The sequence below is a fragment of the Corythoichthys intestinalis genome, chromosome 5 (genome assembly GCF_030265065.1).
Source record: "Corythoichthys intestinalis isolate RoL2023-P3 chromosome 5, ASM3026506v1, whole genome shotgun sequence".
NCBI lineage: Eukaryota > Metazoa > Chordata > Actinopteri > Syngnathiformes > Syngnathidae > Corythoichthys > Corythoichthys intestinalis.
In genome coordinates, this window is record NC_080399.1 from 2284993 (window position 1) to 2301720 (window position 16728).

Below are 16728 nucleotides of genomic sequence, written 5' to 3' on the forward strand. Positions count from 1 at the left end.
AAAATCTACAGGAGGTGACCCAAAATCTACAGGAGGTAGCCTAGGAAAGAAATGCCCCAAAATTAGACAGGAAGTGACCTGGATTTGAACCTAAATCAACAGGAAGTGACCCAAAATCAACAGGAAGTGACCCATAAGTTACGAAAAAACATAAAGTACCCTAAAACAACAGAAAGTCGTCCAAAATTACCCCAAAATCAACAGGAAGTGGCCCAAAATCAACAGGAAGTGACCCAAAATCTATAGGATGTGGCCTAGGAAAGAAATGCCCCAAAACTAGACAGGAAGTGACCTGGAATTGAACCTAAATCAACAGGAATTGGCCCAAAATCAACAGGAAGTGACCCAAAATCTACAGGAAGTGGCTTAGGAAAGAAATACCGCAAAACTAGACAGGAAGTGACCTGGATTTGAACCTAGATCAACAGGAAGTGACCCAAAATCTACAGGAAGTAGCCTAGGAAAGAAATGCCCCAAAACTAGACAGGAAGTGACCTGGAATTGAACCTAAATCAACAGGAAGTGACCCAAAAGCAACAGGAAGTTACCAAGATCCTCCCCCAAAATCTTAAGTACCCCAAAACAATAGGAAGTGACTCGGAACTGACCCAAAATCTACAGGAAGTGGCCTAGGAAAGAAATGCCCCAAAACTAGACAGGAAGTGACCTGGAACTGCACCTAAATCAACAGGAAGTGACCCAAAATCTACAGGAGGTGACCCAAAATCTACAGGAAGTAGCCTAGGAAAGAACTGCCCCAAAATTAGACAGGATGTGACCTGGATTTGAACCTAAATCAACAGGAAGTGACCCAAAATCAACAGGAAGTGACCCATAAGTTACGAAAAAACATAAAGTACCCTAAAACAACAGAAAGCCGTCCAAAATTACCCCAAAATCAACAGGAAGTGGCCCAAAATCAACAGGAAGTGACCCCAAATCTATAGGATGTGGCCTAGGAAAGAAATGCCCCGAAACTAGACAGGAAGTGACCTGGAATTGAACCTAAATCAACAGGAATTGACCCAAAATCAAAAGGAAGTGACCCAAAATCTACAGGAAGTGGCTTAGGAAAGAAATACCGCAAAACTAGACAGGAAGTGACCTGGATTTGAACCTAGATCAACAGGAAGTGACCCAAAATCTACAGGAAGTAGCCTAGGAAAGAAATGCCCCAAAACTAGACAGGAAGTGACCTAGAATTGAACCTAAATCAACAGGAAGTGCCCCAAAATCAACAGGAAGTGACCCAAAATCTACAGGAAGTGGCCTAGGAAAGAAACGTCCCAAAACTAGACAGGAAGTGACCTGGAATTGAACCTAAATCAACAGGAAGTCACCGAGAAGCTACCCAAAGTCAAGAGAAAGTGATGAAAAATCAACAGGAAGTGGCCCAGAATTGACCCAAAATGAACAAGGAAGTGGTTTGAGACAGAAATGCCCCAGAATTCGACAGGAAGTCACCAAGCTCCTCCCCAAAATCATGAGAAAGTACCCGAAAACAATAGGAAGTGACTCGGAACTGACCCAAAATCAACAGGAAGTCAACCAGAAGCTTCCCGAAATCAAGAGAATGTACCCTAAAACAACAGGAACGGACCTGGAATTGAATTTAAATAAGCAGGAAGTGATCTGAAATCAACAGGAAGTTAGCCAGGAGCTACTCAAAATCAAGAGAATGTACCCTAAAACAACAGGAACAGACCTGGAATTGAATTTAAATAAACAGGAAATGACCCAAAACGGATAGATAGTGACAAAAAGTGCCTCCCGACCAAAAAGAAACCACTAGAAATGACCGTTTCTAGTCATTCATACATTTTAATGACTACTAGCAACAAATAAATGAACGTCTTTTTCATGCCACTCTTCCACTAAGGCGCCACAACCTGGAACTCAATTACTACTAACTAGCATGGAGGTGCCAATGCCTTCTCCTTGCTAGGAAAACTAAACTAAAACTTAATAATAATACTTAGTACTCTTAAAATAAATGACACAATATCTCATTTAAGTGCAGAGAGTGTTAGAGGTCTTTTGAGGAATAACAACAGGAATAAGGCTTGTTTACTATATCATGTGTAGCCATTTTGGGGGGAGGGTTGGGACAATGTCACACTTATTGCGGACACTCAGCACATCATTTTAGAGGATGACGCCTCAGGGAAAGGTCAGCGTCCACAGCGCAGTGTGATAACTTATTGCCTGAGGAGTCAATACACTCAGAGGTAAGGCTTTTAAAATGTACTTTAGCTGGTAAAGTGCTAACTTTATCTTAGGAAATGTTATTTATGTGTGTGGAGTATTACAAAGATAAGCTAGCTCACAGCTAGACCTCCCAGTTTAAGTGACTTGGAAAGCTGTTGTTGTCAATGGCAGGTAATTTGCTGATTTTATGTCAATTCTGGGCTACTTCCTGTTGATTTATTTTGAAAGTCTCGGCATTTCATGTCTATTCTGGGGCATTTCACTTATAGGGCCACTTCCTGTTGTTTTAGGTTACTTTCTCATTATTTTGGGCAGTGTCTTGATAACTTCCTGTTTATTTTGGGTAACTTCCTGTTGATTTGGGATCACTTCCTGTTGATGTTGGGTCGCTTCTGGAGGACTTCCTGATCATTTTGGGTCACTTTCTGTACATTTATCATTATTTTCTGTAAATTTTGGGTCACTTCCTGTTAATTTTGGATAAATTATGGACCACTTCCTGTTAATTTATGTTGAAAGCCTTGTCATTTTTGTTCCAGACCACTTTCTGTTGATTAAGGTCACTTCCTGTTGATCTGGGGTCACTTCCTGTTGATTTTGGGTCAATTCCGGGTCACTTCCTGTTGTGTTGGGGTACTATCTCATAATTTGGAGTAGCGGCTTGGTGACTTCCTGTTTATTTTGGATCACTTCCTGTTGGTTTTGGGTCAATTCCGGGCCACTTCCATTGTTTACACGTACTTTCTTATGATATTGGATAGCTTCAGGGTGACTTCCTATTGATTTTGTGTCGCTTCCGGGTGACTTCCTGTTCGTTTTGGGTCAATTCCAGGCAACTTCCTGTTGTTTTGGGGTCACTTCCTGTTGATGTTGGGTCGCTTCTGGATGACTTCCTGATCACTTTGGGTCACTTTCTGTACATTTGTCATTATTTTCTGTAAATTGTGGGTACTTCCTGTTAATTTTGGGTGAATTGTGGACCACTTCCTGTTAATTTATGTTGCAAGCCTTGTCATTTTTGTTCCAGACCACTTCCGGTTGATTTGGGGTCACTTCCTGTTGATGTTAGGTCGCTTCTGGATGACTTCCTGATCATTTTGGGTCACTTTCTGTACATTTATCGTTATTTTCTGTCAATTTTGGGTCACTTCCTGTTAATTTTGGGTGAATTGTGGACCACTTCCTGTTAATTTATGTTGCAAGCCTTGTCATTTTTGTTCCAGACCACTTCCGGTTGATTTGGGGTCACTTCCTGTTGATGTTAGGTCGCTTCTGGATGACTTCCTGATCATTTTGGGTCACTCTCTGTACATTTATCATCATTTTCTGTCAATTTTGGGTCACTTCCTGTTGTTTTATTTTGAAAGCATTGTCATTTCATATCATTTCATGTCTATTCTGGGGCATTTCACTTCCAGGGCCACTTCCTGTTGTTTTAGGTTACTTTCTCATGATTTTGGGCAGTGTCTTGATAACTTCTTGTTTATTTTGGGTAACTTCCTGTTGATTTGGGGTCACTTCCTGTTGATGTTGGGTCGATTCTGGATGACTTCCTGATCATTTTGGGTCACTTTCTGTACATTTATCATCATTTTCTGTAAATTTTGGGTCACTTCCTGTTGATTTTGGGTGAATTATGGACCACTTCCTGTTAATTTATGTTGAATGCCTTGTCATTTTTGTTCCAGACCACTTTCTGTTGATTAAGGTCACTTCCTGTTTATTTTGGGTAACTTCCTGTTGATTTGGGGTCACTTCCTGTTGATGTTGGGTCGCTTCTGGATGACTTCCTGATCATTTTGGGTCACTTTCTGTACATTTATCATTATTTTCTGTAAATTATGGGTCACTTCCTGTTGATTTTGAGTGAATTGCGGACCACCTCCTGTCGATTTATGTTGAAAGCCTTGTCATTTTTGTTCCAGACCACTTTCTGTTAATTAAGGTCACTTCCTGTTGATTTGAGATCACTTCCTGTTGATTTTGGGTCAATTCCGGGCCACTTCCTGTTGTGTTGGGGTACTATCTCATAATTTGGGGTAGCGTCTTGGTGACTTCCTGTTTATTTTGGCTCACTTCCTGTTGGTTTTGGGTCAATTCCGGGCCACTTCCATTGTTTAGACGTACTTTCATATGATATTGGATAGCTTCAGGGTGACTTCCTATTGATTTCGTGTCGCTTCTGGGTGACTTCCTGTTCGTTTTGGGTCAATTCTGGGCAACTTCCTGTTGTTTTGGGGTCACTTCCTGTTGATGTTGGGTCACTTCTGTATGACTTCCTGATCATTTTGGGTCCGTTTCTGAACATTTATCATTATTTTCTGTAAATTTTGGCTCACTTCCTGTTAATTTTGGGTGAATTGTGGACCACTTCCTGTATATTTATGTTGAAAGTCTTGTCATTCTTGTTCCAGACCACTTTCTGTTGATTTGGGGTGACTTCCTGTTGATGTTGGGTCGCTTTTGGATGACTTCCTGATCATTTTGGGTCACTTTCTGTACATTTACCATTATTTTCTGTAAATTTTGGGTCACTTCCTGTTAATTTTGGGTGAATTGTGGACCACTTCCTGTTAATTTATGTTGAAAGCCTTGTCATTTTTGTTCCAGACCACTTCCTGTTGATTTGGGGTCACTTCCTGTTGATGTTGGGTCGCTTCTGGATGACTTCCTGATCATTTTGGGTCACTTTCTGTACATTTATCATCATTTTCTGTAAATTTTGGGTTACTTCCTGTTGATTTTGGGTGAATTGCGGACCATTTCCTGTTGATTTATGTTGTAAGCCTTGTCATTTTTGTTCCAGACCACTTTCTGTTGATTAAGGTCACTTCCTGTTCATTTGGGGTCACTTCCTGTTGATGTTGGGTCACTTGTGGATAACTTCCTGATCATTTTGGGCCACTTTCTGTACATTTATCATCATTTTCTGTCAATTTTGGGTCACTTCCTGTTAATTTTGGGTGAATTGCGGACCATTTCCTGTTGATTTATGTTGAAAGCCTTGTCATTTTTGTTCCAGACCACTTCCTGTTGATGAAGGTCACTTCCTATTGCTTTTAAGTTCCTAATTTAGGGTAGTTTTTCATGATTTTGGGTACCTTCTGGGTGACATCCTGTTCATTATGGACCACTTTCTGTTGATTTAAGTTGATATATGTGATATATATATATTATATATATGGCTAAAATATTTATATTCTTCCCCAGTTTCATGATGTAAAATGATGTTGAAAACCTCAAAAATCAATCTAGTAGTTGTCTCATGCCGAGGCATTTCAGGAATGTCAAATGAAATGTCACACAAGACGAGCTCAGTTCTGCTGGTGAGCTAATATGGAGTGACAACGAAGGTACTCTTTGGATCACATGACTCAAAACAACTGTGTCTTTTACTGTTTTGCAGCCTAACCACAAACCCCCAAAACCTGCCTAGTAACTAGATGTTTTTTGTGCTTTGTAATGTATGGATTGACGGGGTTAATCAGTTAAAAATAAATATATTTATTCCGGTCTGTATACTTATTTGTGTTTGCGATAGCTCAACAGTGAATAAAGGGATTATCAAACTTGCACAATAGGTTTGTAATAAGATATGGAAGAGGTGATTAAATTTTAGGGTCAAGAGGTCAAGAGTCACTGGGCCAAATTTGCTTTTGTCTGAATGTTTGTGTTCAAGATAAGTCAAGAACTCATCAATTGATTATCAAAATTGCAAGATATGTTTGTAATAAGAATTGGAGGAGGTGGTTAAATGGGGGGGGGGGTCATGAGGTCAAAGGTCGAGAATGTTTAAATTGACAATCAAATTTGCAGGATATGTTTGTAATATAAAATGGAATAGGTGATTACATTTGGAGTCATGAGGTTAAAGGTCAGAGGGGCAAAATTTGATATGTTTGGATGTTTTTGTTGAAGATAATTCAAAAACGGCCAAATAGATGATCAAATTGGCAGGATATGATTTGATATATGAAATGGAAGAGGTGCTTACGTCTGAAGGTCATGAGGTCAAAGGCCACCGGGTCAAAATTGCATTTGTTCGGATGTTTGTCTTGAAGATAACTTCAGTACAAATAAAAGGATGATCAAATTTGCAGGATATGGTTTGTAATATGAAGTGAATGAGGTGATTACTATTTGGGGTAAAAAGGTCAAAGGTTATAGGACTAAAATGGCTTTGCTTCTTGATATTTGTGTTGAGCATAACTAAAAAACAAATAAAAGGATGATCAAATTTGTAGGATATTATTTTTAATATGAAATGGAAAAGGTGATTACAATTTTGGATCATGAGGTCAAAGGCCGCAGGGCCAAAATTGCATTTGTTTGGTTGTTTGTGTTGAAGATAACTCAAGAACGAAAAAAGGGATTATCCAGTTTGCAAGATGGTTGTAATAGGAAACAGAAGAGGTAACTATATTTAGAGGTCATCAGGTCAAAGGTCACAGAAAGGGCCAAAATTGCTTTTGTTTGGATGTTTGTGTTCAGGATAACTCAAGAATGGATAAAGAGATTGTTCAATTTGCAGGATATGTTTGTAATGTAAAATGGAAGACGCGCTTACATTTTGGGCTATGAGGTCAAAGGTCACACGGTAAAAACTGCATTTTGTTTGGATGTTTGTGTTCAAGATAACTCAAGAACGAATAAAGGGATTATCAAACTTGGTATGTTTGAGATATGAAATGAATGAGGTGATTACGTTTTGGGGTCATGACCTCAAAGGTCACAGCGGTCAGAAAAAGAATTTCGCGATTACTCGCTAACAGATGAGCCAATTTATCTAAAATTTGCAAGATAAGTGATACAATGATAAATGAATTAAAAAGAATTCATACATTATGGGAAATTGTACTTTAGCTAACATGCTAATTGCTAATAATTAACATACCTGCTTTTATTTCATTAGGTACTAAAGTAACACAAACAATGACATGCTAACATGCTAATCGATAATCATAAACAGACCTGCTTTTATTTTATTAGATACTGAATTTACAAAAAGCAGGTCTGTTTATCAATTAGCATGTTAGCAAAAACATTTCCCTTCACAATGCTTTGAATTTGACTGGTTAGGTGCATGTCTGCTCTTTCCAGTTATAGAAAATGTGCTTCAATTTGTTTAATTTTAGGGCTAATAAAGCAGGATTCCTGGCAGAACTCAACTCGACATGGAATTCCCAGAAAACTCAAGCGGACCCAATCATCTCATCCCCAAATGGAATATTTCACCGGTCAGTGTGAATTACGAACCACAGGAGAGCACCGAGACGGACCCGCTACTACCTAAAGACGGCTTTGGCGGGTCAAGATTGAGAAGATCCCTGGAGGAAAAGCAGTCAGGTGGAGCAGACGTTCCTCCGGAGACGGTGTTGTCCTTGGTGCTGCAGATTCTGGTGCCGTTTCTTCTCGCCGGGCTGGGAACAGTCTTTGCTGGCCTGCTTCTTGATGTGGTTCAGGTGGACAAATAATGGGCTTGTCCTTTCTTTATAGGGCAAGTGGATTTAAAATGTATTATTTTTGTCTGTTTGACAGAGCTGGGATGTATTTCAAGAAATTACCGAGCTCCTAATTTTGCTTCCCGCTGTGTTGGGCATGAAGGGAAACCTGGAAATGACGCTTGCTTCCCGATTGTCCACGGCTGTGAGTTCAGTTCCCACATGCATACACTACTGGGCAAAAGTAGTATTTACTTGTTTTTTTTTCTGGTTTGCACAATTTAAAGTATTTTCTGGATTTTTTTTTTAATTGTGGGGTTGGTTTTGGCGTTTTTTTTTGTGTGCAGTTTTTGTGTGTGTGTGTGTTTTTTGTTTTTTTTTGCCAAGTATTGCAATTTTTTTTATGGATTTAGTTTTTGGTTAGTTTTGGTGTTTTTTATCTTTTTATTTTTAATTATCTTTTTTGAGTGGGAAGTGTTTGCAATTTTCCCCCTGCCTTTTTTATTGTTTTGCGTTTTTCTGGATTTTGTGTATCTTTTGCGGTTTTTGGATGATTTCTTCTTTATTTTACTTATTTATTTATTGATTTATTTTGGGGAATTTTTTTCACGGTTTAAAGTATATTCTAGATTTTTTTTGGTTAGTTTTTTTTTGCGTGTGAAATTTTTGTTTTTGTTTTTTTGCCAAGTTTTGCAATTTCTTCTGGATTTTGTTTTTTAATGTTTTTTTTTACCTTTTTTATGGCAATTTTTTGGGTGTTTTTTTTTGGTAGTTTTCACAGTTAAACGTTTTTTCTGGATTTAGTTTTTGGGTGGTTTTGGTGTTTTTTTATCATTTTATTTTTAATTATCTTTTTGGAGTGGGAAGTGTTTGCAATTTTCCCCTGCCGTTTTTATTGTTTTTCCGTATTTCTGGATTTTGTGTATCTTTTGCGGTTTTTGGATGATTTCTTCTTTATTGTACTTATTTATTTATTTATTTATTTTGGGGAATTTTTTTTCACAGTTTAAAGTATATTCTAGATTTTTTTTGGTTAGTTTTTTTTTTGCGTGTGAAATTTTTGTTTTTGTTTTTTTGCGAAGTTTTGCAATTTCTTCTGGATTTTGTTTTTTGATGGTTTTTTAAAATCTTTTTTATTGCAATTTTTTGGGTGGTTTTTTTTGTTTTTCACAGTTGAACATTTTTTCTGGATTTAGTTTTTGGGTGGTTTTGGTGTTTTTTATCATTTTATTTTTAATTATCTTTTTGGAGTGGGAAGTGTTTGCAATTTTCCCCTGCCGTTTTTATTGTTTTTCCGTATTTCTGGATTTTGTGTATCTTTTGCGGTTTTTGGATGATTTCTTCTTTATTGTACTTATTTATTTATTTATTTATTTTGGGGAATTTTTTTCACAGTTTAAAGTATATTCTATATTTTTTTGGGTTGGTTTGTAGTGATTTTTTGCACGTGAATTATTATTATTTTTTTTTTTTTGCCAAGTTTTGCAATTTCTTCTGAATTTTGTTTTTTGATGGGTTTTTTTTTTGGGGTGTTTTATTTTTTTTTTGTAGTTTTCACAGTTGAATGTTTTTTCTGGATTTAGTTTTTGGGTGGTTTTGGTGTTTTTTGTTTTTTTTATTTTTAATAATCGTTTTTTGAGTGGGAAGTGTAGGTCCTTCTGTTTTTTGGGGGAAGGACATTTTCTTTTTTCTTATTTTCGCGGTTTAAAGTATTTTCTGGATTTTTTTTTTTTAATTGTTGGGTTGGTTTTGGTGTTTTTTTGTGTGTGCAGTTTTTGTGTGTGTTTTTTTTTTGCCAAGTTTTGCAATTTTTTTCTGGATTTAGTTTTTGGATGGTTTTGGTGTTTCTTATCTTTTTATTTTTAATTATCTTTTTTGAGTGGGAAGTGTTTGCAATTTTCCCCTGCCATTTTTATTGTTTTGCGTTATTTCTGGATTTTGTGTATCTTTTGCTGTTTTTGCATGATTTCTTCTGTATTTTACTTATTTATTTATTCATTTGGGGGGATTTTTTTTCACAATTTAAAGTATATTCTAGATTTATTTTGGTTAGTTTATAGTGTTTTTTTTTTGGCGCGTGAAATTTTTGTTTTTGTTTTTTTTTGCCAAGTTTTGCAATTTCTTCTGAATTTTGTTTTATGGTGTTTTTTTAAAACCTTTTTTATTGCAAATTTTTTGGTATTTTTTTTTTGTAGTTTTCAGAGTTGAATGTATTTTCTGGAATTTTTTTTGGTAGGTTCTTCTGGTTTTTGGGGGGAGGATATTTTCTTCTGACTTTCACAGTTTAAAGTATTTTCTGGATTTTTAAAAAAATATATTTTTGGGTTGGTTTAGGTGTTTTTTGTTTTTTGTGTGCATTTTTTTCTGTGGTTTTTTTTTGCCAAGTTTTGCAATTTTTTTCTGGATTTTGTGGTTTTTGTGTATTTTTTTTCTTTCTTTTTTTACCTTTGTTATTGCAATTTTTTGGGTGTTTTTTTTTTTTTTTTTTAGGTTTTTGTGCTGTTTTTGCTGTTCACGGTTGAATATTTTTTTTGGGTAGGTTTTTCTGTTTTTTTGTTTTGTTTTGTTTTTTTTTGTTTAGTTTTTGCAGTATTTTCCTTTATTTTATTCTAGATTTTATTGTGATTTTTTTTGAGAGGTGTATTTTGTTTTTTTTCTTCTGTATTTTATGTTTTTTTGTTGTTGTTTTTTGCAATTTTTTCAGTTTTGCAATTCTTTTTCTCACACATTTTTCACAGATTAGTGTCTTTTTTTTCTGGATTTTTTTCCCCCCTGAGTTTTTTTGTGTGGTTTTGTTCTTGTGATTTCTAGGTTTTGTTTGGGTTTTCGCAGTTTTATTGATGTATTTTTTGCAACAGTTAGGCATATTTTTCCTCCACACTTTTCAGCTTTGCATGTAAACAGAGGGGCAAATCAGTATTTAGTCAAGCACTAATTGTGCAAGTTCTCCCACTTGAAAATATGGCCCCCGGGATTTTCGGCCGGGGCTTGTCTGGTTGCGTCTGGCTGTGCGGGGGTCCCGTCGGGCGCGCGCTGGTGTCGTGGGCGGGTGGGGGGGCCGCGCGGGTGCCGGTCCGGGGCCGCGGCCCTTCCCCGGCCGGCCGGGGTGGGGTGGGGTGGAGTTGGGGTGGGGGCCGGGGGGTGCATGCGGCAGCCATGGTTCCCTCCCAGGTCCGCCCGGCCGGAGCCGCGTCTCCCTGTACCGGGTGCCGGGGAGGTGCCCTCTGGTGTCATGCCGCGCGCCCCTCCTGGCCCGGGGGTGGGTTGTGGGGGGCGCGCTTCCGTCCCCTTGGTCTGCTTCCGGCCCTGTCCGCCTCCCTGGGCCGCGGCGGCCGCTGCTGCCCCCCGGCCGGCGGGGTCGTTGGCGGGGCCTCTTGGGGCCCGCGGGGCCTTGGGTGAGGCTTGCTGTCCCTTGCCGGTGGGGTGGACGTCCCCTGGTCGCCGGCGCTTGGTGTGGCGCCTGCTCGGAGTGCGGGGTGGGTGCTCGGTGGGTGGGGGGGGGGGGCGGTCGCGGAGGCGCCGTGGGTGGTCTGGGGCGGAGATTGATCGGGGCCCTGACGCCTCTTCTGCCCTGCGGCCGGTGGTTCTGGTGGACGGGGCCACGCCCGCGGGAGCCTGCCTCTTAACTCACGCACTTCTCACTTCGGCACTGTAAATATTTTTCACCTTGGCACTTACATGCTCATACATTTCTCCGGGGAGAGTTGGGACGGGGCTTTACAGTCCCGGCCCGGCTCCCCCCTGTTTTTAATGCACCACACACCAAGGTTGTGGGATGGTTGGGACCTGTTGGGGGTGGGGGTACCTCACGGCTGCCTCCTCACCACAGGCCCCGCCATCTCTGCACCTTTTTTAAATGCACCACACATCATACTCCACAGGAGAGCTCTGGCAAAGGGCGGTGGGACGGGCGGCTGGGCAGAAGCTCCATGCTGCGGTCCCACTGCCCCAAGCCAAGCTCTCCTATTTTAATGCATACATTGCACTACCCTCCCCTCACACCCCCATCACGGTGCTGGGTGATGGCTGCCAGCCGGGAACCTGGCAGCCACAGTAATAGGGTGGTAGGTGGGTCCCACACTTTTTTATATGGCGTGGCTCCTGGGGTGTGGCCTCCCCTCTGCCTCGGCTGCCGGCCGCGGGAGTAGGTTGGGGGGTCGGGTCTCCGATCTTGCATCGCCCCGTGGCAGTTCCTGGGCGTTCTCCTGCCTCCGCCTTCCCCTCTCTTCTCTGGCTGGGCATCCGCCCTGCGCTCCGTCGCGGGTCGCTGACTGGGCGCCGGTGTATCAGCGGGGTGTCGCCTGCACCGGCGGGGGACCCTGCCTTGCCTGGGGCTTGGTGGGCCGCTGGGGGTCCCGTGGCGTGCCGTGCCGGTTGGGGGGCTGTGGCTGTGGCTCGTGGCCCGGGTGGGCGGGCGGGGGTGGGTGTAGGCGTGGGGTTGGTGGTGCGTCCCCTCCTGCCATCCCTGAAGGCCGGTTGATGGGTGCGCGGGTGGCCCGGGGGACCACCCTGGGTCCCGGGGGGGGGGGACGATGGCTCCTTTGCTGGGCTGCGGGAGGAGGGATGCGCTGCGCATGGCCCCCCGCCCCCGCCCTCCCTCCCTCCCCGGGCTGGCTGGGTGGGGGCTGTGGCCCTGGGTTGGCGCCCGCGCGGCTTCTCCGCCCGTCTGCGTGGCTGTCGCGCGCCCGGTGGGGCCTGCGTGCTGCTGGATGTGGTAGGGCGTTCTCGGGTCGGGGGTCCCGGTGCCGGGATTGGCGATGCGGCGGCGTAGGGTTGGTCGCCAACGGGCTTACTCATAAGAGATTCACACGATTACTGGGTTCTAGATCACAGAACTGATTTGTGTACACTCTACCCCTTTCAATCACTTAGCTTATAGGCTTATAGACACCCCCACCCCCATTCTCCTCTTTCACTGGCCAATAGGCCCCCACATGGTGTAAACCGGAAATACATCTCGCTGACGATAGCACCAGCATATTAGTAACTAGTTTAGATGTTCAATGTATTTCTAGTTGTTGTTTGTGTATGTGTTTCTTTTCCTTCTTCTCTTGCATTTCTTTTCTTCTGTCCCCCCATAATCCCTTCCTGTTCGCTGCTTTGTCATAATAAAAAGGTATTTTGAATGATCACAATGGGAGTATGTCAGACTCTCAATGTGAAACATTAAAACTGTTCAGAATCTGGGCACTTAGACTTCCATTCTCTGTGTCAAACAGCTGAACAGGACAGGTTTAAAAAAAAAAAAAAAAAAAAAAAAGAAAATATTAGAGAGGCCTGTAATTGTCAACATGGGTAAACCTCAACCATGAGAGACAGAATGTGGGAAAAACAACCCAGAAAATCACATTGTTTGATTATTAAATAATTTATTTGCAAATCATGGTGGAAAATAAGTATTTGGTCAATAGCAAAAGTTCCTCTCAATACTTTGTCATGTACCCTTTGTTGGCAATAACGGAGGCCAAACGTTTTCTGTAACTCTTCACAAGCTTTTCACACACTGTTGCTGCTATTTTGGCCCATTCCTCCATGCAGATCCCCTCTAGAGCACTACTGATAGTAGCCTTTGTTACTGTGGTCCCAGCTCTCTGTAGGTCATTCACGAGGTCCACCCCTGTGTGGTTCTGGGATTTTTGCTCACCATTCTCGTTATCATTTTGACGCCACGGGGTGAGATCTTGCACGGAGCCCCAGATCGAGGGAGATTATCAGTGGTCTTGTATGTCTTCCATTTTCTAATAATTGCTCCCACAGTTGATTTCTTTACACCAAGCGTTTTACCTATTGCAGATTCAGTCTTCCCAGCCTGGTGCAGGTCTACAATTTTGTCTCTGGTGTCCTTTGACAGCTCTTTGGTCTTGGCCATAGTGGAGTTTGGAGTGTGACTGACTGAAGTTGTGGACGGGTGTCTTTTATACCGATAATGAGTTAAAACAGGTGCCATTAATACAGGTAACAAGTGGAGCCTCGGTCAATTACAGGCCTCTCTAATCTTTTCAAGTAGGAGAACTTGCACGATTGGTGGCTGACTAATCACTTATTTGCCCCACTGTATCAACTTAAATTTCCAGCACGTGAACTAGTGCAGAATATAGACTGATATATTGTAGTAACAACTTAAATGAACTCTGAATTTGTTTTTCAGGTACATGCAGGAAAAATGGATGTTTCCCGAGAGAAGTGGATGTTGATCCTTGGAAACCTAGCGCTTAAACAGGTTCAAAAGCAAAAAAACAGTTGCTAGCATAGGCGGAGTTTGACTTTTGGGGCCGGGGGGGGCACAACATGTTGATGACCTCAAAACGCAGTGTCAGCAACAAAATTAACTTACAAGAATATATAAAACAATAAGTTAACAATTAGCATTTTTTGTTTCCCATCATTATTGAGGGGAATTCTAAATCAGGCTGCTTAGGCAATACTTTTTGCCAAGATCGTCATCCATTGAATTTGGTACGCCCGCCTGTGTCGTGCCAATGTAGTTACCCTAGTCAAAAATTGTATCCCCTGGGCTGTGTCATATGGAGGTAGATTTGTGTCTTGATTATTCAATCAAAAAAAAGTTGATTCCGTAAAAAAGTTGCTTCAATCAAAATATGTATTTTATACCAAAAAAAAGTCGTTTCAATTAAAAAAAAAAAAAAATTGTGTTTGCAAAAATAAATTTGAAACAAAAAAATGCACGTGAAAGCTAATTTTTTTTGATGAATTTTTATTTAGTTTTTTGACTGAAGGCTTTTTTTTTTTTTTTTTTTTTTTTTTTTTTTTTTTGAAGGAACTTTTTGATTGAATTAATGTTTTGGCTAGGATATTTTTCTCTTTATTATTCAATCAAAAAATAAGTTGAAAAATCAATTAAAAAAAGAAAATTTTCAATCTTGGAAAAAAGTTTTTGGAGGCGCAAAATATCTGAGATTGAAAAATTTGCATTAGAACACTTAATTTTTCATTTAAAAAGTTTTCTTTGATTGAAGCAATCCTTTTTGTGTTTGGGCCATATTATGACTTGGACAAATGTGTCTAAATCATTCACCCCCCCAAAAAGTTGCTTCAATCAAAAAAAAAAACAAAATTTTCAATCAGAGAAAAAAAATCATTTGAAAAATATTTTTTTCTGTATTATATATATATTTTTTAATTATATGCAAAGCAAATGACTGTCTAAGCTGCTCGGAAAATAATTTCGACCCATTATAAAAATGTTTTTTTGTTCATTTCATTCATTTTTGTTGCAGTTTTATTGCTTTACAACTTATATATATATATATATACATATTTATACATATTTATACACACACACACACACACACACACACACATATATATATATATATATATATTAGGGCTGTCAAAATTGCGTTAATGGGCGGTAATTAATTTTTTCAATTAATCACGTTAAAATATTTGATGCAATTAACGGACATGCCCCGCTCAAACTGATTAAAATGACAGCACAGTGCAATGCCCACTTGTTACTTGTGTTTTTTGGAGTTTTTTCACCCTCTGCTGGCGCTTGGGTGTGAGTGATTTTTATGGGTGAGTATTGTGTAATTATTGACATCAACAATGGCGAGCTGCTAGTTAATTTTTTGATTGAAAATTTTACAAATTTTATTTAAATTTTTTATAACTTGTTCTAACATTTATCTTTTAAGAACTACAAGTCTTTCTATCCATGGATCACTTTAACAGAATGTTAATGATGTTAATGCCATCTTGTTGATTTGTTGTTATAATAAACAAATACAGTACCTATGTACCGTATGTTGAATGTATATATCCATCTTGTCTTAAATTTCCATTCCAACAATAATTTACGGAAAAATATGGCATATTTTATAGATGGTTTGAATTGTGATTAATTACGATTAATTAATTTTTAAGCTGTAATTAACTGGATTAAAAATTTTAATTGTTTGACAGCCCTAATATATATATATATATATATATATACACAGTGATACCTCAGCTCACGAATGCTTAAGCTCACGAACTTTTCGCCTCAAGAACATTAAATTCGCAAGCATATGGTCTCTGCTGACGAACTAATTTTCGGCGGACGAACCAAACCACGCGGTCGAACAGCGCCACGAGAAGCTGACGCACGCTCACGCCGTCCCAGTTTGTCCCCTCCCTTTTGTTGAGTGCGGACGTGGTTTGTGTTTGATAGACATTTTGGACCATATTGAGTGTACTTTTGCTATTATGGGACCGAAAAAGACCCCACCACAGGCTAGTGTTAAGCCTAAGAAGACATTAAAGAAAATGAGGTATATTTTAGTGTAGTTTTAAGGCTTATTTAGTAGAAAATTATGTTTTATGGGGACCTGGGAATGGATTATTCTCATTTTAATGGTTTCTTATGGGAAATAAATGTTCGGAAGACGAACTTTTCGCCTTACACACACTTTCTGGGAACCAATTATGTTTGTGAGCTGAGGTATCACTGTATATATATATATATATATATATATATATATATATATATACAGTGCCTTGCAAAAGTATTCGGCCCCCTTGAATCTTGCAACCTTTCGCCACATTTCAGGCTTCAAACATAAAGATATGAAATTTAATTTTTTTGTCAAGAATCAACAACAAGTGGGACACAATCGTGAAGTGGAACAACATTTATTGGATAATTTCAACTTTTTTAACAAATAAAAAACTGAAAAGTGGGGCGTGCAATATTATTCGGCCCCTTTACTTTCAGTGCAGCAAACTCACTCCAGAAGTTCAGTGAGGATCTCTGAATGATCCAATGTTGTCCTAAATGACCGATGATGATATATGAATAGTATCCACCTATGTGTAATCAAGTCTCCGTATAAATGCACCTGCTCTGTGATAGTCTCAGGGTTCTGTTTAAAGTGCAGAGAGCATTATGAAAACCAAGGAACACACCAGGCAGGTCCGAGATACTGTTGTGGAGAAGTTTAAAGCCGGATTTGGATACAAAAAGATTTCCCAAGCTTTAAACATCTCAAGGAGCACTGTGCAATGGAAATGGAAGGAGCATCAGACCACTGCAAATCTACCAAGACCCGGCCGTCCTTCCAAACTTTCTTCTCAAACA

General features: G+C 40.0%; 1 protein-coding gene across 2 annotated transcripts in view; it reads left to right on the forward strand.

Annotated features, from left to right (window-relative positions):
- The first annotated feature begins 1901 nt into the window (after positions 1-1901).
- The window catches only part of slc41a2a (solute carrier family 41 member 2a), a 42983-nt gene continuing 28156 nt past the window's right edge, over positions 1902-16728 (forward strand). Inside the window, exons 1-4 of one of the 2 annotated variants that reach the window (XM_057835999.1) lie at positions 1902-2228; positions 7344-7670; positions 7747-7854; positions 13798-13869. In XM_057835999.1, coding sequence (XP_057691982.1) covers positions 7383-7670; positions 7747-7854; positions 13798-13869 — 468 coding nt within the window. In that variant the 5' untranslated portion in view covers positions 1902-2228; positions 7344-7382. The remainder of the gene's footprint in view (positions 2229-7343; positions 7671-7746; positions 7855-13797; positions 13870-16728) is intronic. The other variant, XM_057836000.1, reaches the window with a different exon arrangement.